Genomic DNA, 18,223 nt, shown 5'->3' with positions numbered 1-18,223 from the left:
TTTCAATGGGTTATGGAAGTATAGAGAAAGTCATTAAATGATCTTCTTTCCCTCCCTCCCTCCTTTCTTTCCTTTCTTCCTTCCTTCCTTCCTTCCTTCCTTCCTTCCTTCCTTCCTTGCTTGCTTGACAGACTTTCACTCTTGTTGCCCAGGTTGGAGTGCAGTGGTATGATCTCGGCTCACTGCAACCTCCACCTCCCGGGTTCTAATGATTCTCCTGCCTCAGCCTCCCGAGTTGCTGGGATTACAGGCACATGCCACCATGCCTGGCTAATTTTTTTTTTTTTTTTTTTTTTTAGTAGAGACGAGCCTTCACGATGTCAGTCAGGCTGGTCTTGAACTCCTGACTTCAAGTTATCCACCTGCCTTGGCCTCCCAAAGTGCTGGGATTACAGGCGTGAGCCACCATGCCTGGCCAATCAACTTTTTTTCTAACATCAACATTTTGTTGCACTCGGCTCCATTGCCAACCTCAGGAAAGCAAAATAATCAGATAAAGAAGAATTCTTCAGGTTCAAAGTTTCTTTAATTAAATTCTCTTTCTTTTACAGTCCTATAGTGTAAGAGAACTCTCTCAACCTTTCTCTATCTTTTCTAACCTATAAGAAGGAAAAGCAGAGACATACTTACAAAAAGTAAGTTTTAAAATCCCTCCTTTTCCACCCAAAATTACAACTTTATCTGAAATAGCCCTTCCTTCTTAAGCCTTCCAAGGTAATCTTTTGCCACATGGCACCACAGCCCAGGGTTTGAGAGCAGTGGTCTCAGAGTCAGGAAATGGGGTATAAATCCCAAATCCACTCCTTGGTAGAAGTGTCACTTTCTGCAATTTGCTTAACCTCTCTGAGACTCCGTTTTCCCAGTCATATATTGGGGATAATTTCTTACTTCCTCTTAGGACGGTTAAGGAGAGTCTGGAACTAAGCAGGCGTTCAATATTCACTGACTGAATAAGAATTGTGCAACACACAGTATTGAAGCAAGCACATAGTCTGTTCTTATTAAAATATAGTTATATAACTATATATATATAACTATAATATAACTATATTAAAATATAGTTATAACTTCCTCTTCACTGCTAAATAAGTGAGAATGATTTTTTTTAAAACATTCTAAATAAACAGAATTGCAGCATGGGAGACATGAGGACATTGGTGGGAAAATAGAATATCAGTGCATAAATAGTAAGATACTGTTTGAGTGATTTCATTCATAAATTCAAATTTTGTCCAGTTCCAATTCTACCACTAGATCTCACCCCCTGAGATGGCAGCAGGTGCAGGGGCATGAGTGCATTTGTGTACCTCCATGACCATAGCCTCTACAGTTGGCTTCGCCTGTGTTGCCCCAGCATCAGCTCAACCTTGCTCGCCTGGTCTCCTTTAGGTCTCAGTAGTACTGGACTCATGAGCCCACCTATTCTCATTTCTTCTGGTCTGGGATCCTTACCTAGGGTCTTCTGTGGGGTCTTCCTGCTCTACTGGTCAGCTCCTTTCAAGCTCACTGGCTTCCAACTCAGCAACCCAGGGAGGCTACACTTAAAGGCCCCTGCCTGACTGTTAGGACTATTTTCCAGATTGGTATGGAACATTCCCTAAGGTGGCTTCTTCCAGTAGTGCTAAAGGGCAATGTGGCAAGACCTCCCCTGCCATTCAGATTTTCTTCAATGTACCATTTGTTCTCTAGGTCAAAATTATTCCTAGAGACATTAGGTGAGATATCAGGAGACCTACAAAGACGACTGCACTCTGCTTTCTCTCTTTCTCCTCATATTCCCACGATCTTCTTTCATTGCCTTTGTATCATACACTCCTTCATGTTAATACCAGCTAAGCCTTAATGGCCCAGTGGCTAACTCCTCTCTACTTTATGTTAATTCTATAAGCTTAATCCTGCATGCTGGGTTGTTGATCTGCTAATAAAGGAGGAAAATAAAGGAATTTAAAAATCTTCTCTCAAGACAATATCTTGGTTTGCAAGGCTATGTTTTTTCTGCATAATCCTATTTATGCATGTCAGAAGCTAAATATTACCTTGGTCTTACTCTTTGCACAGCACCAGAACAGAATTCTAAACTCTTCTGAAGACAGATGGATGCATTGGATGGAGTAGGCTGAAGGTCTTATATCTGCAAAAGCAAGAGAAAAAAAGGACATTCATAATTTCTTGGATATTTTCCTACAGTGTTTCAAGAGCAAAGTGGAATTTACTGGGAAATTTCCTCTAAAGAATATTAGAGAAACATTCTTGCCATTAAAACCTGCATGATATATTTAAATAACTCATCTGTTATTTGTGTACAGTATAAAATGCACAAAATAAACCAGACTGACTCTCCAAATTCTATACAGTTATAACTCTTTGTGTTGTATAGAAACATTCTCAATGTAAACTATTTTGGTGATTTTATGATATTGACATTTATTTATGCTGAATTAAGCTATGATCAGTTTCCCTAAATGGAACCCTAAAAAACTATACAGCTGTTTTCCAACAATCTTCCAAGATTAAGATAGTTGTTTTTTGTTATAATGAAACTAATAAATTGTTTGGCCTGGTTTAATTGCTAGTGTTTCGTGTACACGTTGATGTAGATTTTAAACAAGAAAAGCAGAAAATGAAAGTATGTTTTCTTTGGCAGGCATTTGATGTACTTGGAAGAGTTGAAGCTTACCTTAAGCTCCTTAAATCAGAGGATTTAAGTCTGGCTGTTTTGGCAGCGAGGCATGAGGAATTACACAGAAAAATTAAAGACTGCACAGCTGATGCTTTGCAAAAGGGACAAACCTTAATCAGCCAAGTAGACTCCTGCAGGTGAGTAAAGTTGATTTCTTTCTCGGTGTAACAAGCTTTTTCACAGTTTCCACAACCTGCTAAAAAATAAGATGCATGATTGTCTTTTTCTGGTTCTGATGTTTTGCTGCATTATGATATGGCTTAAAAGGATCTATTGAAGTTTGATCAATAGCTATTCTGAACACAGCCATTGCTCATCCAGAAGTGAGGCCATATTCTAAGCCTGGAGACTTACATATGCTAAAGCTTTCTGTTTACTCATTTCTGAGGAGGGGAAAGAGAATGGACAAAATAAGAAATGGAGCTTTAGTTCCCAAGGCTTTTCAAACCCTAGCATCTTTATGGAATAGCTCCTTCCCTTTGGTTCATGAGTCATGAGTCTATCCTGTCCTGTTTTTTTCTTACTGGAAGAAAATAAAATACCAGAATTTCCTTCCAGTTAGACCTTGGTGGCTCACCATGCAAAACCCTAAGTAAAGAGTGACAATTATTAATCCAACTGCATGGGCACCAGACTCCATGCTTTTGAACAGTGCTCTAGGTGGGCCTGTTTTATGAGCACATTTGGTGAATGCATCAGTGTTGAGCTTAGTGGGTATGAATAGAGAGAAAGACCTTGAGAAAGAGAGAGAGAATGCAGTAGGAAAGTATGGGAAAGACCAGGGATTGGAAGACAAAGAGGAAATGACAGAGCAGATAGTAGAATGCCTATTGACCAGAAAGAAATGAAAGCAGGGCTTACATTTTTGACAGAGACAAAAAAATATATTATAAATGGGTTAAACTCACTTTTTCACCTTCCATGTCTGCAATCTCCTTGAAACTCAAAGACATTCAGTTTGAAGAATCATGAAATAGGTGAAATGTGATAAAAATCATTTTATTTCGGTTTAAATCCTTGTTCTGTTCTATTTTAGACGTGTTTAAAGGTGTTGATTTGGTAACTTTGGGTTTGGGGAACATTCTTTCCAGAAGACAGTCTGAATCTGGACAGAGGTATTTAACCCAGCGTTTGTGATATTTGCTATAGGACCATGCACGACTAAGATTAGAAATAATCCAAGGTCTTCCAATAAAAGCCAAAAAGTTGAGGCTATGAAGACAAGGGATTCTCCCCTTTGAAAAATGAATAGCTGTGTTTTTTTACTAAGTTTCTTTACATTAGCTCCAAGCCATGCAGTAGGTAATAGGGGTGTCCACTAGGCTTCAGGAGTTTCAAGGTGTTCCCTCCCATCCAGGCACAAAATATGGATACTGGAACTCCTCCTTCTGCTCTTTTCCAGCTTTTCCAGAATATATAAATGTCTTGAGCAATACAGAAAACGTCCTATTGGGTGGAAGAGACATTTATTGTGCCTAGACTTGGGGTACATGTTGGACATTGATTTGAGTCATATGATGACTGAATTAAGCAGTGAGGTTTCCAGTTATAATTTTAAAATGGTCCAATCTCAGTTTAACAAATGGGTCTCAAAGCACAGACAGATGTTATTTCTCTGGTCAGGCTGCTCTTTGCTTGTGACGTGTTCCCTGGCTGTGGAAAGGTTCCTCTCACGCATGGGGAGATCAACATGTAGCTGAAGACCTCTGCCCAAATCTCTGGAGTTCTGTTTGTGGGTTACTCCTTCCTGTCTGGTACCCTGTCCACAAATTTGAGATGCCTTGACTCAAAGCCTGATTCCTGTCTTCTCAACTCAGCAAGAACTCTGGGCTCTGCTTAGGTTCCACCTCTCTGAGCTTTGATCTAAAAATTACCTTCCAGGCAGTAAACTAGTGCAATCATAAGGCTCATCTCATGTATTTTCCTTCTCCAACTGATCACTGCCCTGTGCTACTAATTGTTCAGTGTCTGAAAACCATTGTTCCTGTACTTGTTTTTCTAGTTGGTTAAGATATGAGGGTAAATCCAGTCCCCGCCTCTTGACCAGAAACTGAAGTTCCCGATTCAGTTTTGATGCTTGACTCCTGGAGTTAGAAAAGTAGTCACAACTTTTTACTGCTGAATTTTATCCTGTTTGCTCTAATCAGTAATTCTTGTTTTCAAAACTTATATATAAGAGGAAAGCTGCTTTTATTTTATATACATTCTATGTTTGAGGTTTTACGGACTATTTTTAGCCATCATTTTGTAATGGCTGATATGTTTATTTGCTTCTTTATGTGCCAAGAGTTGTGCTGTCTCATTCAACTACAAAAAACAAACAAACAAACAAAAAACTCTATGAAATAGACATCTTCATTTTATAAACAGGAAACTGAGATTGAGAGGAGTTAAGTTGAAATGTCATGGCATTGTTTTTGACACTCCACATGTATGAAATTAAACTCCCTTGACATTAGTCTTAGTTTCCTTATCCATACCAGTTTTCTTTTTACCTCTTTTGCTCTTTTTGGTCTTAATTTTAACATAATGATCATTTATCAAAGAGACAGCTACCATCCTGTTTTTCGTGATGCAGACTGGTTTCAATAGAAGAAGAAATAATTAGGTACCATTTCAAAAAGCTTGAATTAATGCTTAGGTAAGTGAGTTTAAGAAAATCTTTAGCAATATGGTTTCTGTCAACATTGTAGTTCCAAAGCATTTGGTTTCCTTGAGATTTTATAATATTTTATAAATCAATACTATCTTCATTTTGCAGGAGGAGCTGAAGATAAAATGAAATTGTTTCTTGGCAAAGGACATTTTTGGATTCAGAAGGTAGATGTAGAATAAAAACCCATTAAAAATTGAACTGAAATGCATTAGACTGTCAGTTGCAAACTAGAGCCATACATTGCTATTGACCTCAATCCCATGTATTCTGTTTGGGATTTGCTCCCTTTCCTCATCTAATAATTTATGTGCTTAATGAACTGAGTCACCATCACAGGAAAGAAATAGAATGTAAGGATAATATTTCAAGTTGCAGTCACTGCTGGAGTGAAGATGGAGTTTAGAATGCTGGCAATGGAAATCAATGTAAATTTCAACAGAGCAAAGCAGATATTGCTGAACATCACAGTAGCTTCTGAGACTTCTGAGTGCCAGCCACACTCATGGGACACAATATATTAAGGTTCCTATTACCAGACACCAAAAAACTGGTATGGATAAGAAACCCAAGACTTCGTGTTAAAGGAATTTTAATTCATACATTCTGAGTGCCAAAACAATGCCATGACATTTAAACTTAATTTCTCTGAATCTCAGTTTTCCCTTTGTAAAATGAAGATATACATTTTATAGAGTTTTTAAAAAATTGAATGAGACAGCACCACCAGTTGAGCACAAACTCACTTGTTTGTTGAGCCCTGTCTATGTGCACCACCATCAGCACATAGAGAGGGCTCAATAAACAAGTACAGTGATGCATCGCTTAACAGTGAGGAGGCATTCGGAGAAATGAGTCTTACATGATTTTGCTGTTGTGTGAACATCATAGAGTGCACTTACACACATCTTACACACACACCTACACATACTTAGACATGGTATAGCCTACTACATAGCTAAGCTAGCCCGTTGTTCCCAGGCTGCAGACTTGTGCAGCATGTTGTATTGAATACTATAGGCAAATGAAACACAATGGTATTTGTGTATCTAAACATAGAAAAAGTACAGTAAAAGCACAGCATTATAATCCTCTGGGACCACCATTATTGATTGCAATGTTATATGTTGTATAACTATACTTTTTTACTTTCTATATAAAGAGCTTAAAAAAATACTGAGGGTAATATGGTTGTTTCACATGATTACAGCACAGTCAGTTGTATCAAACTGTGTTCATTTTCACTAACTGGAAAGGTAATATTTGAAATAGGGAAGATAAACACTTACCTTAATGTAATAAAAGGCTTAATTTAGTATTGGGACAGGTAGGAATTTCAGAGGCCCTTTGATCTGGTTTTTTTTCTGTTAGTCAAAAAATAGGACCTCAGAAGTTTACATTTATCTGAAATGAAGCTTCCTTAGTAAATCTGAGACATTTTCATTACTGTTCGGTAATTACTACTTTATTAGGAATAGGCCTACACTGTTTTACTATCATGCAATCAAATACATTTGAAGTTTGAGCAGCTTCACAAAGCAAATTGTGGTTATTTATGTGTTTTCTTGCCTTTTCTATTTCCTGCATTTAATCTGATGATAATTCTGAGTCATTACTAAATAGTTGTTGTCTTTTTGGAGTACAATATCTGTCACATAACCACTTTAATTTTAAAGGCATTTTAGAGCATTCTTTATGATGCCTAAAAGTGTATGCAATAACAGTTGTCTCAGTCCATTTTCTGTTGCTATAGAAGAATGTCTGAAACTGGTAGTATGTAAAGGAAAGAAGTTTATCTAGCTCATGATTCTGGAGGCTGGAGGGCCAAGATTGGGTGGCCACATCTGGTCAGCTTCTGGTAAGAACCTCAGGCTGCCTCATAACGTGATGGAAAACTGGAAGGAAACCAGTTATGTATGGGAAAAGGGCAAAACACAAGAGGCAGCCTCGCTTTATAATAACCTGCTCTAGTGGGAACTAATCTATTCCTGAGAGAACTAACCCAGACTTATGAAAAATGCATTAATCCATCTTAATGACCATGTTATTTACCTCTTGAAGACACCACCTCCCAACACCACCTCATTGAGAACCAAGCCTCCACATGAGTTTTAGTGGGGACGAACCATACTTAAATCATAGAAATGGCCAAACGTAGACTTATAGTGAGGTTAAAAGCCCCTGGCTTCCAGCCTTCCTCATCTCCCTAAGCATCATCCTTGAGAACTAAGTCTAAAGAAAAAACAAAGATGGCCTGCTACCAAGCAGAATTTTGCATTTATTAAGACACAGGAATCTGTGGTGATTGGAAGTGCTGGGTCCAGGACCTTGTGTGAGGGTAAGATTTTCTATAATGGGATAAAAATGAGGGACCTCCTTTTTTTCTCTCAGTTCAGTTACCAATTCAGAGCTGAAAAGCATACAAAACCCCAGCAAGACCAGGCTACCTTGTGAAGTATTCATTTGCCTTTCCCGTTTGCTAAAATTAACTTATATAATTTACAAATAAATTTGCTTCAGAGCTAACTCAATTTCTACACCTGCCTAAAGGACTGTATAAGTTTTCATTCTACCTCATCATGGTGGATTTAGGCTTATATGCCTAATCCTAACTGAATATTTTGCTTTGGTATAACTTTAAGACTTATCTGTTTTGATCCAACACTTACTACCTTCTTAATGTAGATCTTATTTTCATATTTTATAGAGACATAAAACAGGAGTTTATTGGATTTTGCTTTCTTTTCCCACAATTTTCATTTGCGTTGGTTACTGCTATCTCCTTTGGTTGATATTGTGCATGGTTATGAACTTTTTGGACAGAACATGATCCATTTCTTCATTTGTTTATTCAGAAATATTTATTGAGCATCTTTTGTAAATCAGATGTTCCCAGGCATCGAATGTGACAGGTGAAGTGTCCATCTTCATGGTGATTATGCTATTCTGGTGGTAAGAAATAGCCAACAAATGAATCGAATACCTAAGATGCTCTTACCCGGGAGTGAGTACTGTGAGAAAATATAAAAGGGAAATGAGATAGAGTGACTGAGCAGGAGATCATTTTAGACATTGTAGTCAGAGAAGGACTCTCTAAGAACAAAGGGGGCTACCCTGCAAGCAGCCGGGAGATGAGTGGACCAGGCAGAGCAATAGTAAGGGTGCCACAGAGACAAGGGTGGTATGGCTGGAGGAGGAGGTGGCAGGGGGAGAAGGGTGTCAGACAAGACTACAAAGTGAGAGGGGGAGGTATACTATGTTCAATGACTCGTTATCAATAATGGCAAACACTTCTGTGCTCTAGACATAAATTAATCCTCAAAACCACCCTGTGAAATGGGTACTACTATTATCATTGTTCCTGTTTTGCAGATGAGGAAACTGGGGCACAGAGAAGTTTAATAACTTGCCCTATTGCCTATAACCTTGCAGTAAGAGGTTGTGTGAGTACTTAAGAGCTGATCTGAACTACTATTAGGTTGCTAGCTTTTTGTCTTTCTACTCCTTTCATTCAGCTTTAATCAATAACAAGAAGACTTGTGGCTAAATGAACATGGATCCTTTTTAAAAAATGTATATTTTAGTGCACTTAAAATTTACTCTAGCTTCTAGCTTCAGCTCAAGTCCCAACTTCTCTACAAAGTTTTTCTTTCAGTTCATTTCAGAAGTTATTAAATGTACATATGAGCATCTTATATGATATAGCAGAACCAGGCCTCAGGGACGATCAAAGCCATATAAAACTGACCCCAAATCCCCAGAACCTGTCCCATGTCCAGTCAGGGAGCGGCACATCAAGGAAGTGTGCTCCAGGCATGAGGGGACCATGAGCACAGTAGGTGTTGGGGTGACTTCTTCAGAGAAAGGAGACACAATCCTAAAGTCTGAGATCAGGACAGGCTAGGTGAAAGGGTGAAATCTGAGAGGGCTATGAACAGTTGCTGTATTTGGTAGGCTGAGATGGGGTCTACATCTTCAAGCCGAGATGAACTGAATCAATACCTACCACATAATAGTTTATTTGAATTCCTTTTTATTTGTCATGTCTATCTCATGGCTTCACTTTTCATTCTGTGCTGGGCTGAATCATTCTTTAGTTATTTCATTTGTGACAGTATCATGTCCTCATTCAGACTATGATATCACCCCAGGGCTGAAACCACCCAAGAAACCTCTTTTTACCTTCCTTAGCTTAGTATTACATTACTCTAGTATTACATACTGGGTGACTTGATTTGAAATGTTAAGGGGTTGGCATGACATTGAAGGAAAGCCCTTATCATAATGAAAATATTTACAAAGATCTTAACAAACAAAAACAATCTCCATTCTCCAACAAAGCAAACACATTTCCTTTGCCTAGTAGATTTGTCTATGCCTGCATTTTATATGAACTGTACTAAGCATTTAAGAACTTAAAAATAACTGCTTTTAAAAGAGTTTGATGATGCATTTAGATGGTAAATGTCAGATAGTGAAATTTAGGAAATTACAAAGTTGAGTTCTTATGACAGTCTTAACCCAGCCACTTTCCAAATATTTTCATGTCTATAATAAGCTGTTCTTTTTAGAGGCTGGGTAAATGTCATAACTGCAATCTTGGCTTGTTAACGCTGTTAAAGATTTTATCATTCTAAAACTCTTTAGTATGAAAAGTACCAAAAGCTCACACTTTCCATTAAATCCAGGAGTAACTACACTAGGTTCTCATAAAGTATCTTTACCACTGCAATATGAATGTATTCATTTATAATGCTGATGATGTGACGTGAAGTAGCAAAGATCCCAGAGTAAAAAGATCTGGATCCACAGAACCTCCAGAGGAAGGCTAACTAAAGAGGCAGAAATCCCTGCCCTGGGTGGTTGAGGAGTCCTCTCATATTACAGGGTTTAGGGAGAAGAGGACAAAGAAAAGAGACAGAAAGAGATGTGAGGGGACATATTTATGAACAAGATGCTCATCACAGTGCTATTTATAATAGTGCAAACCAGAAAACCACCTAAATATTTCCAGAAACTAGGGAAATGTTTGAATAGTTTAAGGGAAAGCACATAATGGAATATTCTAAGTCCCTATCAAACGGTGTTTTGAAGAATATTTTAAGACAGACTATCCTCACAATATAACAGTAAGTAGGTACAAGTGGGGCCCAAGTTCTCTATATGGCATAATACTAATGTGTGGTGGAGTAGGCAAGGAGGGCCAGGGCATTACCGAAAAGAAAGTCGTTTTGGAAGGAAATACATTAAAAGATATCTTTATGTTTTCCAAATAATCTGAAATGTGGGCATTTATCTGTTTAGCTCTTGCTGTGCCCTTTTAATCTCAGTACCATGTCGCAAATTATGAGAAAATTTCAGCCATTATCTTTTTAAATATTACTTTTCTGCCATTACCTTTTTTTCTCTTCTCCTACACCTTCTATTAGAAGAATGTTGGAGCCTCTTGGTCTCTTTCCAGTCTCTTACCTGTCTTTGTTTTTTTTTTTTTTCACTATTTTAACTCCTCATGTTGCATTCTCCCTGGGTCCTCAGGCTATTTTCTCTTTTGTCAATTTCCCCTTTTTTTCATTCATTGATTTCTTATTTTAGAAAATATATTGTTTTTATTACTGTGATTTCTAATTTTTTGTATCAAATTTTGCTTTATTTCTGACTGTTTTTGTTTCAAAATTTCTTGGTCTTTTACTGTGGGTGTTGGTTTTTTAAAATCTCTCTGACGATCTCAGGCATTTACTTTAAAGTCATTGTCAGATTGCTGTACTTATTTTCTTTACAACTGGAGTACATTTATCTCTTGGTTGTTGAATGTATCTTGGATTTGCTTTTCCTCATGTGTTTTGAGATTTTGGATTGCACTCTCATTTGGAGTGGAAGGGTTTTTTTCTTTGACTTTTGATTGCTTTCTTCTCTCTTTGCTCTTTCCTCCTTAGCAGCCTTGCAGTGACCACCTGGACTCATAGTACCTTCAGTCCAGCATAAAATGTCCTTCTGTTATTTGATCAGGGTCACACAAGCATCTATGGAGATATTCTGGCTCTTGAAGATGCAGTCAGAAAACCAGAAGAGGGCTTGATGTGGTTCCTGATGGCCCGCCATGTTTGATTCCATGGCCCCCATGGATATAGCAGTTGGCTATATCCATACAGCAGTTGGCTGCAGTATTTTCAACCTCCCCTAATGAGGGTGGAGAATTTCAGCACTGCTACTAATTTCAGGAAGAATCCTAGCAATGGCACCCTTCAAATAGAACATATATGTTGGTCTCTATGGCCTCATAGAAGTGGAACTTCTGGCCATCTCTACATGCATCTGAACAAGAACTCAGGTGCCCTGTAGCTTCAGCCACACTTACTGCTTTCTGTTTCTACTATGTTATCTATACATAAAAGATTATGTGTGTGTGTGTGTCTGTGTGCGTGTGTGTGTGAGAGAGAGAGAGAGAGAGACAGAGACAGACAGACAGATATGTTTGGTGGGAGAGATTTTCAAAGTATATAACTTAAATAAGAATCAAATTTATTGTAGAAACATAGGCACTTCACTTCTACAGTATAAATGGCACTTTTTCAAAGTAGGGATGAAAAGTAGAGAGAGCAGCAGTTGTTTCCTCAAAAATAAAGACAACCATAAACATAAAAAGACACTCTTCAGGTTCCCGTTAAAAGAAGCAGCAAGCTAAAGATAAGGAAGATGTTTTTCCATCTTCAAAGTATAATTTGTCCATAGACAAAAAGAAAAATATGGTCAGCTGATCTCTCCCAATGAGACAGAGTAAGCCGTCAAGTGCTTACCATCTGGTTCAGCTCCTAATCCAGATGGGCTGACAATAGTAATTTATGAAAGGTTTGAAAGCAACTTGCCATTCTTCAGAAAAAAATCATTAGAACACATTAACATTGGAATTTGCTCCCTTCCTCCAGCCCCAATTTACAACAAATGCAAAGATAAGGCAACTGCTTCCATACAGTAAATAGAACAGCCTATTCTTGAACCAAAGTCTCTGCTCTTTGAGAAAAAAAAAAAAGAGTAATTATTTTTCTTCTTCCTCCACTCCCCTCTATTGGCTGAATGAGTAAGGGAGAGAATGTTCTCATTTGGAGTTTCTAACAAATGCCTGAAGAAGCCTTCACAGTCTGTGATGCTTGGAAAAGTCAAAGTCAACATCAGGAATAAACTGATGTACCGCATGTTCACACTACAGACAGGCATCCTCTAATCCATTCTTACAGAGACAGCCCAAAGGTCAATCAATATTTCCAATGCAAATCACAGAGCCACAGACTGTTAGAGCTAGAAGTCTAGCCCATTGTTAGCCCCTCTCCCACCCAATCAGACTGCACATGGGCAGTGTTGCTTCCAAATCAGAACAAAATGACAGGGCACCACGTTTTTGGTTCAACCAAGTTTCATCGTTAATTTAATAAGATTGTAAAGTAATAGGACTCATTTCTGGGAGACTGATGAGATTCTATTAATTTATTTTCAGTTCATGTAAGAATTGCTGGCAAAGAGTGGGGTCATACCTTTCCTTTGATCAGACCACCTGCCGATCAGGTGCTGAGGAAACTGTCAATATGCATGCTATGCAGGTTTTAAAATGTTTTAGAACTTTCAAAAGAGAAGTCTGGTATTACCGTATAAAGTTTCTAATGGAAAAGGATGGAATCAGGGCTGAATGTAACCTGCAGATTAGGATGTCACTAAGAAGAAATAGAAAAAGCCCTAGGACTGGGAATGTGATGGATATCTTCCAACTGGGAATCAGAGAAAAGGAACTGGTTACTGCCCAATCAGACAGAGATGACCAAGTTATAAGGGCATAGAGAGAGGGAAATGGGAACTGGCTAGAGTAACCAAGATGAATGGAAACTTCTCTTCCTAAGAAAAGGATCTAAGCCACATGTGACAATGGAGTACACACACGACAGGCAGTGATGCACAGAATGACAAGGCAGTTCAGTCTGTCCCTCTAAGGCTTTAAATAGAAGGAAGTATCGAGCCAAACTACACGTGATAAAATTTGATTTAACCTAATTATAAATGCCAAAGCATACCAAAGAAGAAATTGGGCAGTCTTTGGATAGCCTAAAACTTCTACTAGTGGCCAAAAGTGCAAGTCATCATTGTTTAAAACTGCTGGACACTGTTACTATGACATTTCAAATATGGTGACTGCGTATATTCTTCTCAATCTTTAAATCTATGTGTTTTCTTCCCTTAAATAATGACCAGAGACTATTTTATTTTATTTGAAAATGGGCATTGATATTCGACTACTTAAAAGGCTATGTGTTCAGGGCTACAAGGGATATAAGAATAAATAGGACACCATTTATTTCCCTCAAAGAATTTACAACGCAATAGATACACATGATAAAGGCATAAATCACCACAAAATGCGACAGAATCTCCAAGGTTACTGAAAAACAGAGAGAGATAGAGAGATCCTATATGGTTGGTTGTAATTTACCTAAATTAAAATGGTAGGTTCTTTAAAAAAACAACACTTTTATGGAAGGAATGCTTGGTTTGGTTTTGTTTACCTATTTTTTGTGCTGAAGGGACCGTCAAGACAGGTTGTAATTTGAACAAGCTACCATGACCCTCTAGTGGCCACTTTGAAAACTACAGCAGGCATTGCATACCTGGAAAAGCCAGCCAGTTTCAAAAGAGCATGTCAGCCAGGCCACCCCGTTTCTACGACAGCCAAGAACACTCAACTCAAGGCAAAGTGAAATTTTAGAGGAGAAAATACTCCCTACCCCAAGTCATGTGTCATAGACCCAGAAAAAGCATTATGAGGTGGTAGAGTGTGAACTCTGAGATCAGATGTCAGCCATTTCAGAACTGGGCCAGTTACTGAGACTCTCTCTGTTCCTCAGTCTACTCATCTGCGAAATGGGGATAACAATCCTACTCAGCTCATAGGGTTATTATGAGGATTAGAAAAGAGACTACTTAAAACATTAAGAATGGTGCCTTATCACAGTAAGAGCTCAATAACTGTTTTTATTAGTTATAGCATTTTATGGTAAAAACTAAACCAATGTAATCTGTTTTTCCTTAAATTTCCTGAAGGTAAGATGTATAACTAATCATTAATTCAATAAAATTGTTAAGTATATTAAGTCTATCTATTCAGGTAGCAGAGGGACTTGACATTAAATCAAGTCTTTGCTACTTACTAGATGTGTGTCTCTAGGGCAAGTTATGTCACCTGTGAAGGCTCAGTTTCATTGGCTAAAAATTGAAGTTATTGTTGCTTTTCTGACACTTCACAAAGTTATTGTAAGGATTCTATCAAATAATGCATCTATTGCACTTAACAAAGTGGCAAGTTTGGTGCAAGAATGTATTAAATAGTAGCTATTATTATGACTATATGCAAATTTATAAGAAGTGTGCATCTATATATTTCCCATGACACTGTACAATCGAGTGATGCCATTTTAGAAAGAGAGTTCATTTTAGATTTAAATAGCCGAAGAGGAGGCTGGGCTTAGTGTGAGTGTTGAATTAGAGCATCATAATTAAGACAAAGTAGGGATTCCAGGGGGAAATTTGGGAGGGGGAGGAGAGGCTAGAGCAAGTTCAAGTGAGAGTCAGAGAGTGGGTCTGAGTTCTGGTATTTCTGGTACCTGAGACATCATGGCTAGGACTTATAGATAACTGCAAGAAGCTGGCTAACAGTCTTATTCTTTGGAGAAGGCCAGGGAATAAAGAGTAATGTGAACAGGAATGTGGAGCTGGTTACTGAGATCTAGTTTCCCCCAGGGAGTAGCCTATTCAGAATTCGGACTCCCCTCCAAGCTACAGCTTCTTGGGACCAGGGAGGCCTGTATTCTAAGTTTAGTTGGTAAAATAGCCCCTAACTGGATGCCGAGGGCATTTGGGGTAGGACCACACAGGGCAGCTCAGAGGTGGGAGTGGGCACCTTTTATCTTGGCTTTTCTTTCTTAATTGTATTAATCATTTCCAGATTCCTTTTATTTTAGTAATGGCATTTTCTGCCACTTTCAGCTATATTTCTTTTCTATGTGTTTGCCCATTTCCTTTCACAACCTTTGTTCTCTGTACCTTCTTTCCACAATGCCCCTTATTCAATTTATTTTTCTCGTTCCAGGTTTCCATATTCTGCAGAAAACTTGGAGCTTAAAGTATACAGGAAAACTGGGCTTTTAAATGCCTTTTGAGCATACAGTATTTCAAAGTCTAAAGCCTACAAAATACAATTCATATTACCAATACACTGCTTTTGTAGAATTATGGAATTTAGTGTTATTAAGAACTATTTCTTAATGATAAATGAGAAGAATCTCCTGATGTCTTGATTATATTCTTCACTGTCTCTACATATTAAAATGCAAAACTAAATGTTTAAAATGTAACATCTGTGAAACATTATGTGTCAGGAATAAGATTTCTCATAGTGGTTTCATATTTTCCTCCAATTAAACGTATCTGAGACTCCTGTGGTCCACAAGACACACCTCAGTGTTTTCCAGCTCTATAGCGGCCTCGTCATCACTCCAGTGAGGTTACTTTACCTCTCAGTCATTTAGGATCTTGCCCTCATTTCATTACTTATTAAATTCATTTTTACAGAGTCATAAATTAATTATTTTGAGGTAAAATGACTGAAACCTGTACCTTGTTCTGAGCTCTTTTTAAACTCTCGGTAATTAAATTTAAGGGCTATCATGTTAATCTTTATTAATACAGTATGCGAAGGAAATGACTGAGGGGAAATGAAAGACATCAACTTCTTAAATGGTCTTAGGGATAGGTTGGAAAATTTAAAAGTGTTCGTTCCCTCAACAATATTCGGAAACTTGTTAAGATATCTTTGGACTAGAGGTAGGGTCCAACTCAAAGTTCATGCATTGTTTTAGAGGCATTTTCGTTGCAGGAGCTCTCATGTCACTTTTCTTTGTCTCATGAGGCCAGCACAGGCGAAAAAATGATAATGGGAGGCTTGGCTTCTTTTTTTTAATCAACAAGTATATTTGATTTCTAACTGTTGGTGATAACTTGGTTTTCATCTAATGAATACAGCTTTGAGCATTCATAATCATTGAGAACAAGGACCTTAGTGTTATATAAATATTTTACCCTATTGGATTAGTAAATGCTTTGTTAATTGGCTGATCCACATTTCTATTCAAAGAGCATCTTTAGATAAATGAAGTTTTTAAATAACACCCTAAGGAAAAGTCGTGGTAAACACACTGTGGCTTTGCCATCAGGTTTTCAAAATATCCTACAGAAATATTAAAAAGTAAGCCTTTAGAAAAGAAGATTAGACCTTGTTGCAAAAACCCATAACTCATCTTTTCCCTCAGGACTGACTGACAAAACAAAAGAATATAATTTGTTTTTGCTTTCTGCTATACCGAGATGATAGCTACTTAACTTCTATTATCCTAAAGCTGATGCCTTTTACCAATGCCTACCTAACATGAAAGCAGATCTGTTTTCAAATATTCTGTGTTCTATATTGGGGTAGAGTGAATTAACAGCTGGTTTGCTCTGTTCAGCTCTCAGGTGTCTGGCATCCACGAGATGATAGGGTGCATTAAGAGACGAGTGGATCATCTGACCGAACAGTGTTCAGCGCACAAGGAATATGCTCTTAGGAAACAACAACTAACAGCCTCAGTGGAGGGTTACCTACGGAAGGTAGTTTCATCAACTAAAACTTAAACATCTAAGTTGGTGATAATAGATGGTATGGTAGGGCAGTATGTGGGCATGGTGGGAGGACAGGAGCATGTCTCCTTAAGCTGCCCTTATGTTCCACATTGGGTCCTCTAATTGAACTAGACAGGGTTGTATTTCACTATTGTTCATCAACCACCCCTGACCCAGGTGGCCCGTCTGTGCCTTTGACCTGTAGGTATATACACAAAGGCAGTTCCCGCTTTGCACAGTACTGTGTTAACTGAACCAAGTACATATGGGAATAGAGTGGATTTTTCATGTGCATCGTTCTGAGCATGGTTCAAATATGCACAAGTTTCTGTTACCATGGTACCATACAACACCAGGACTATAGATAGGTAAATAGATTGATATATAGACAGATACCAAATATTATGAGTTTTAGGTTTTTCAAGGAATAAATTGCCATTGTTATATTTTATTGAACTAGACCAGTGCAAGGCAACACAGTCATTCTGCATACAAACATACATGTGAAAATCCTCTTTGCAAAGTGAACATGATGGCTTCGTATGGAAGAATTTTACTTCCTGTTTCCAAAGGGGAATAAAACTAAGGAGCTGCAATCTGACTACATAAAAAAATTATTTATCTTCAGCAAAAACTAGTAATATCTCAATGGCATTGATGCTAATGAATCTTGCTGTAGAGGCTGGGTCTCAAATTTTCAATGATGTTTTCATTTGATACAATGGACTTATGTGCCTGAACTTACATGAATAGAGTTAGTACCCTTCACTGGAGAGGACATTAAATATCAATGTCTGTATTTAAATTGCCTCCTCACCTGTTATTAATCAGAAACTTGGGAATTTTATCCTCGTTCTGGTGCCTGGGTTCAGGGAGTTTCCAAATATGGTGGCAGCTGTGGTGCTGCATCCCCTGGAGCTTGAGAACCAACCTAATTTGGTGGTGGTGGACCAGTAGGACCTCAGCTGCTGCTACTTGTCCTATTGCCAATTCGGAGTCAATTTGAGTCTGGGGAGTATGGACTGGAGTTAGAGCAACGGGGCAAAGCATGTAACTTGAATGGAACAGAGCCTTTCAAGGGTCATTTTAGTCAATGACTCATGTCCACTGAGGATCAAATCATAGTCCTCCAAGCTCATCAATTAAATGTCCTAAGTATGCCCCTGTGTTTTACTATGACATGTCCAGGGTTTGGT

At 38.1% G+C, this 18,223-nt stretch overlaps 1 protein-coding gene across 1 annotated transcript in view; it reads left to right on the top strand.

The window, feature by feature from the left end:
• CCDC141 (coiled-coil domain containing 141) overlaps window positions 1–18,223 on the top strand; it is a 223,061-nt gene that overhangs the window by 147,862 nt on the left and 56,976 nt on the right. Inside the window, exons 8-9 of the mRNA XM_007965472.3 lie at window positions 2,645–2,817; window positions 16,874–17,015. Of these exons, the coding sequence (XP_007963663.2) occupies window positions 2,645–2,817; window positions 16,874–17,015 (315 nt within the window). The remainder of the gene's footprint in view (window positions 1–2,644; window positions 2,818–16,873; window positions 17,016–18,223) is intronic.

The sequence above is a fragment of the Chlorocebus sabaeus genome, chromosome 10 (genome assembly GCF_047675955.1).
Source record: "Chlorocebus sabaeus isolate Y175 chromosome 10, mChlSab1.0.hap1, whole genome shotgun sequence".
Lineage (NCBI taxonomy): Eukaryota > Metazoa > Chordata > Mammalia > Primates > Cercopithecidae > Chlorocebus > Chlorocebus sabaeus.
The sequence above is the reverse complement of the archived record's forward strand: the minus strand, read 5'-3'. Positions and strand labels throughout refer to the sequence as shown.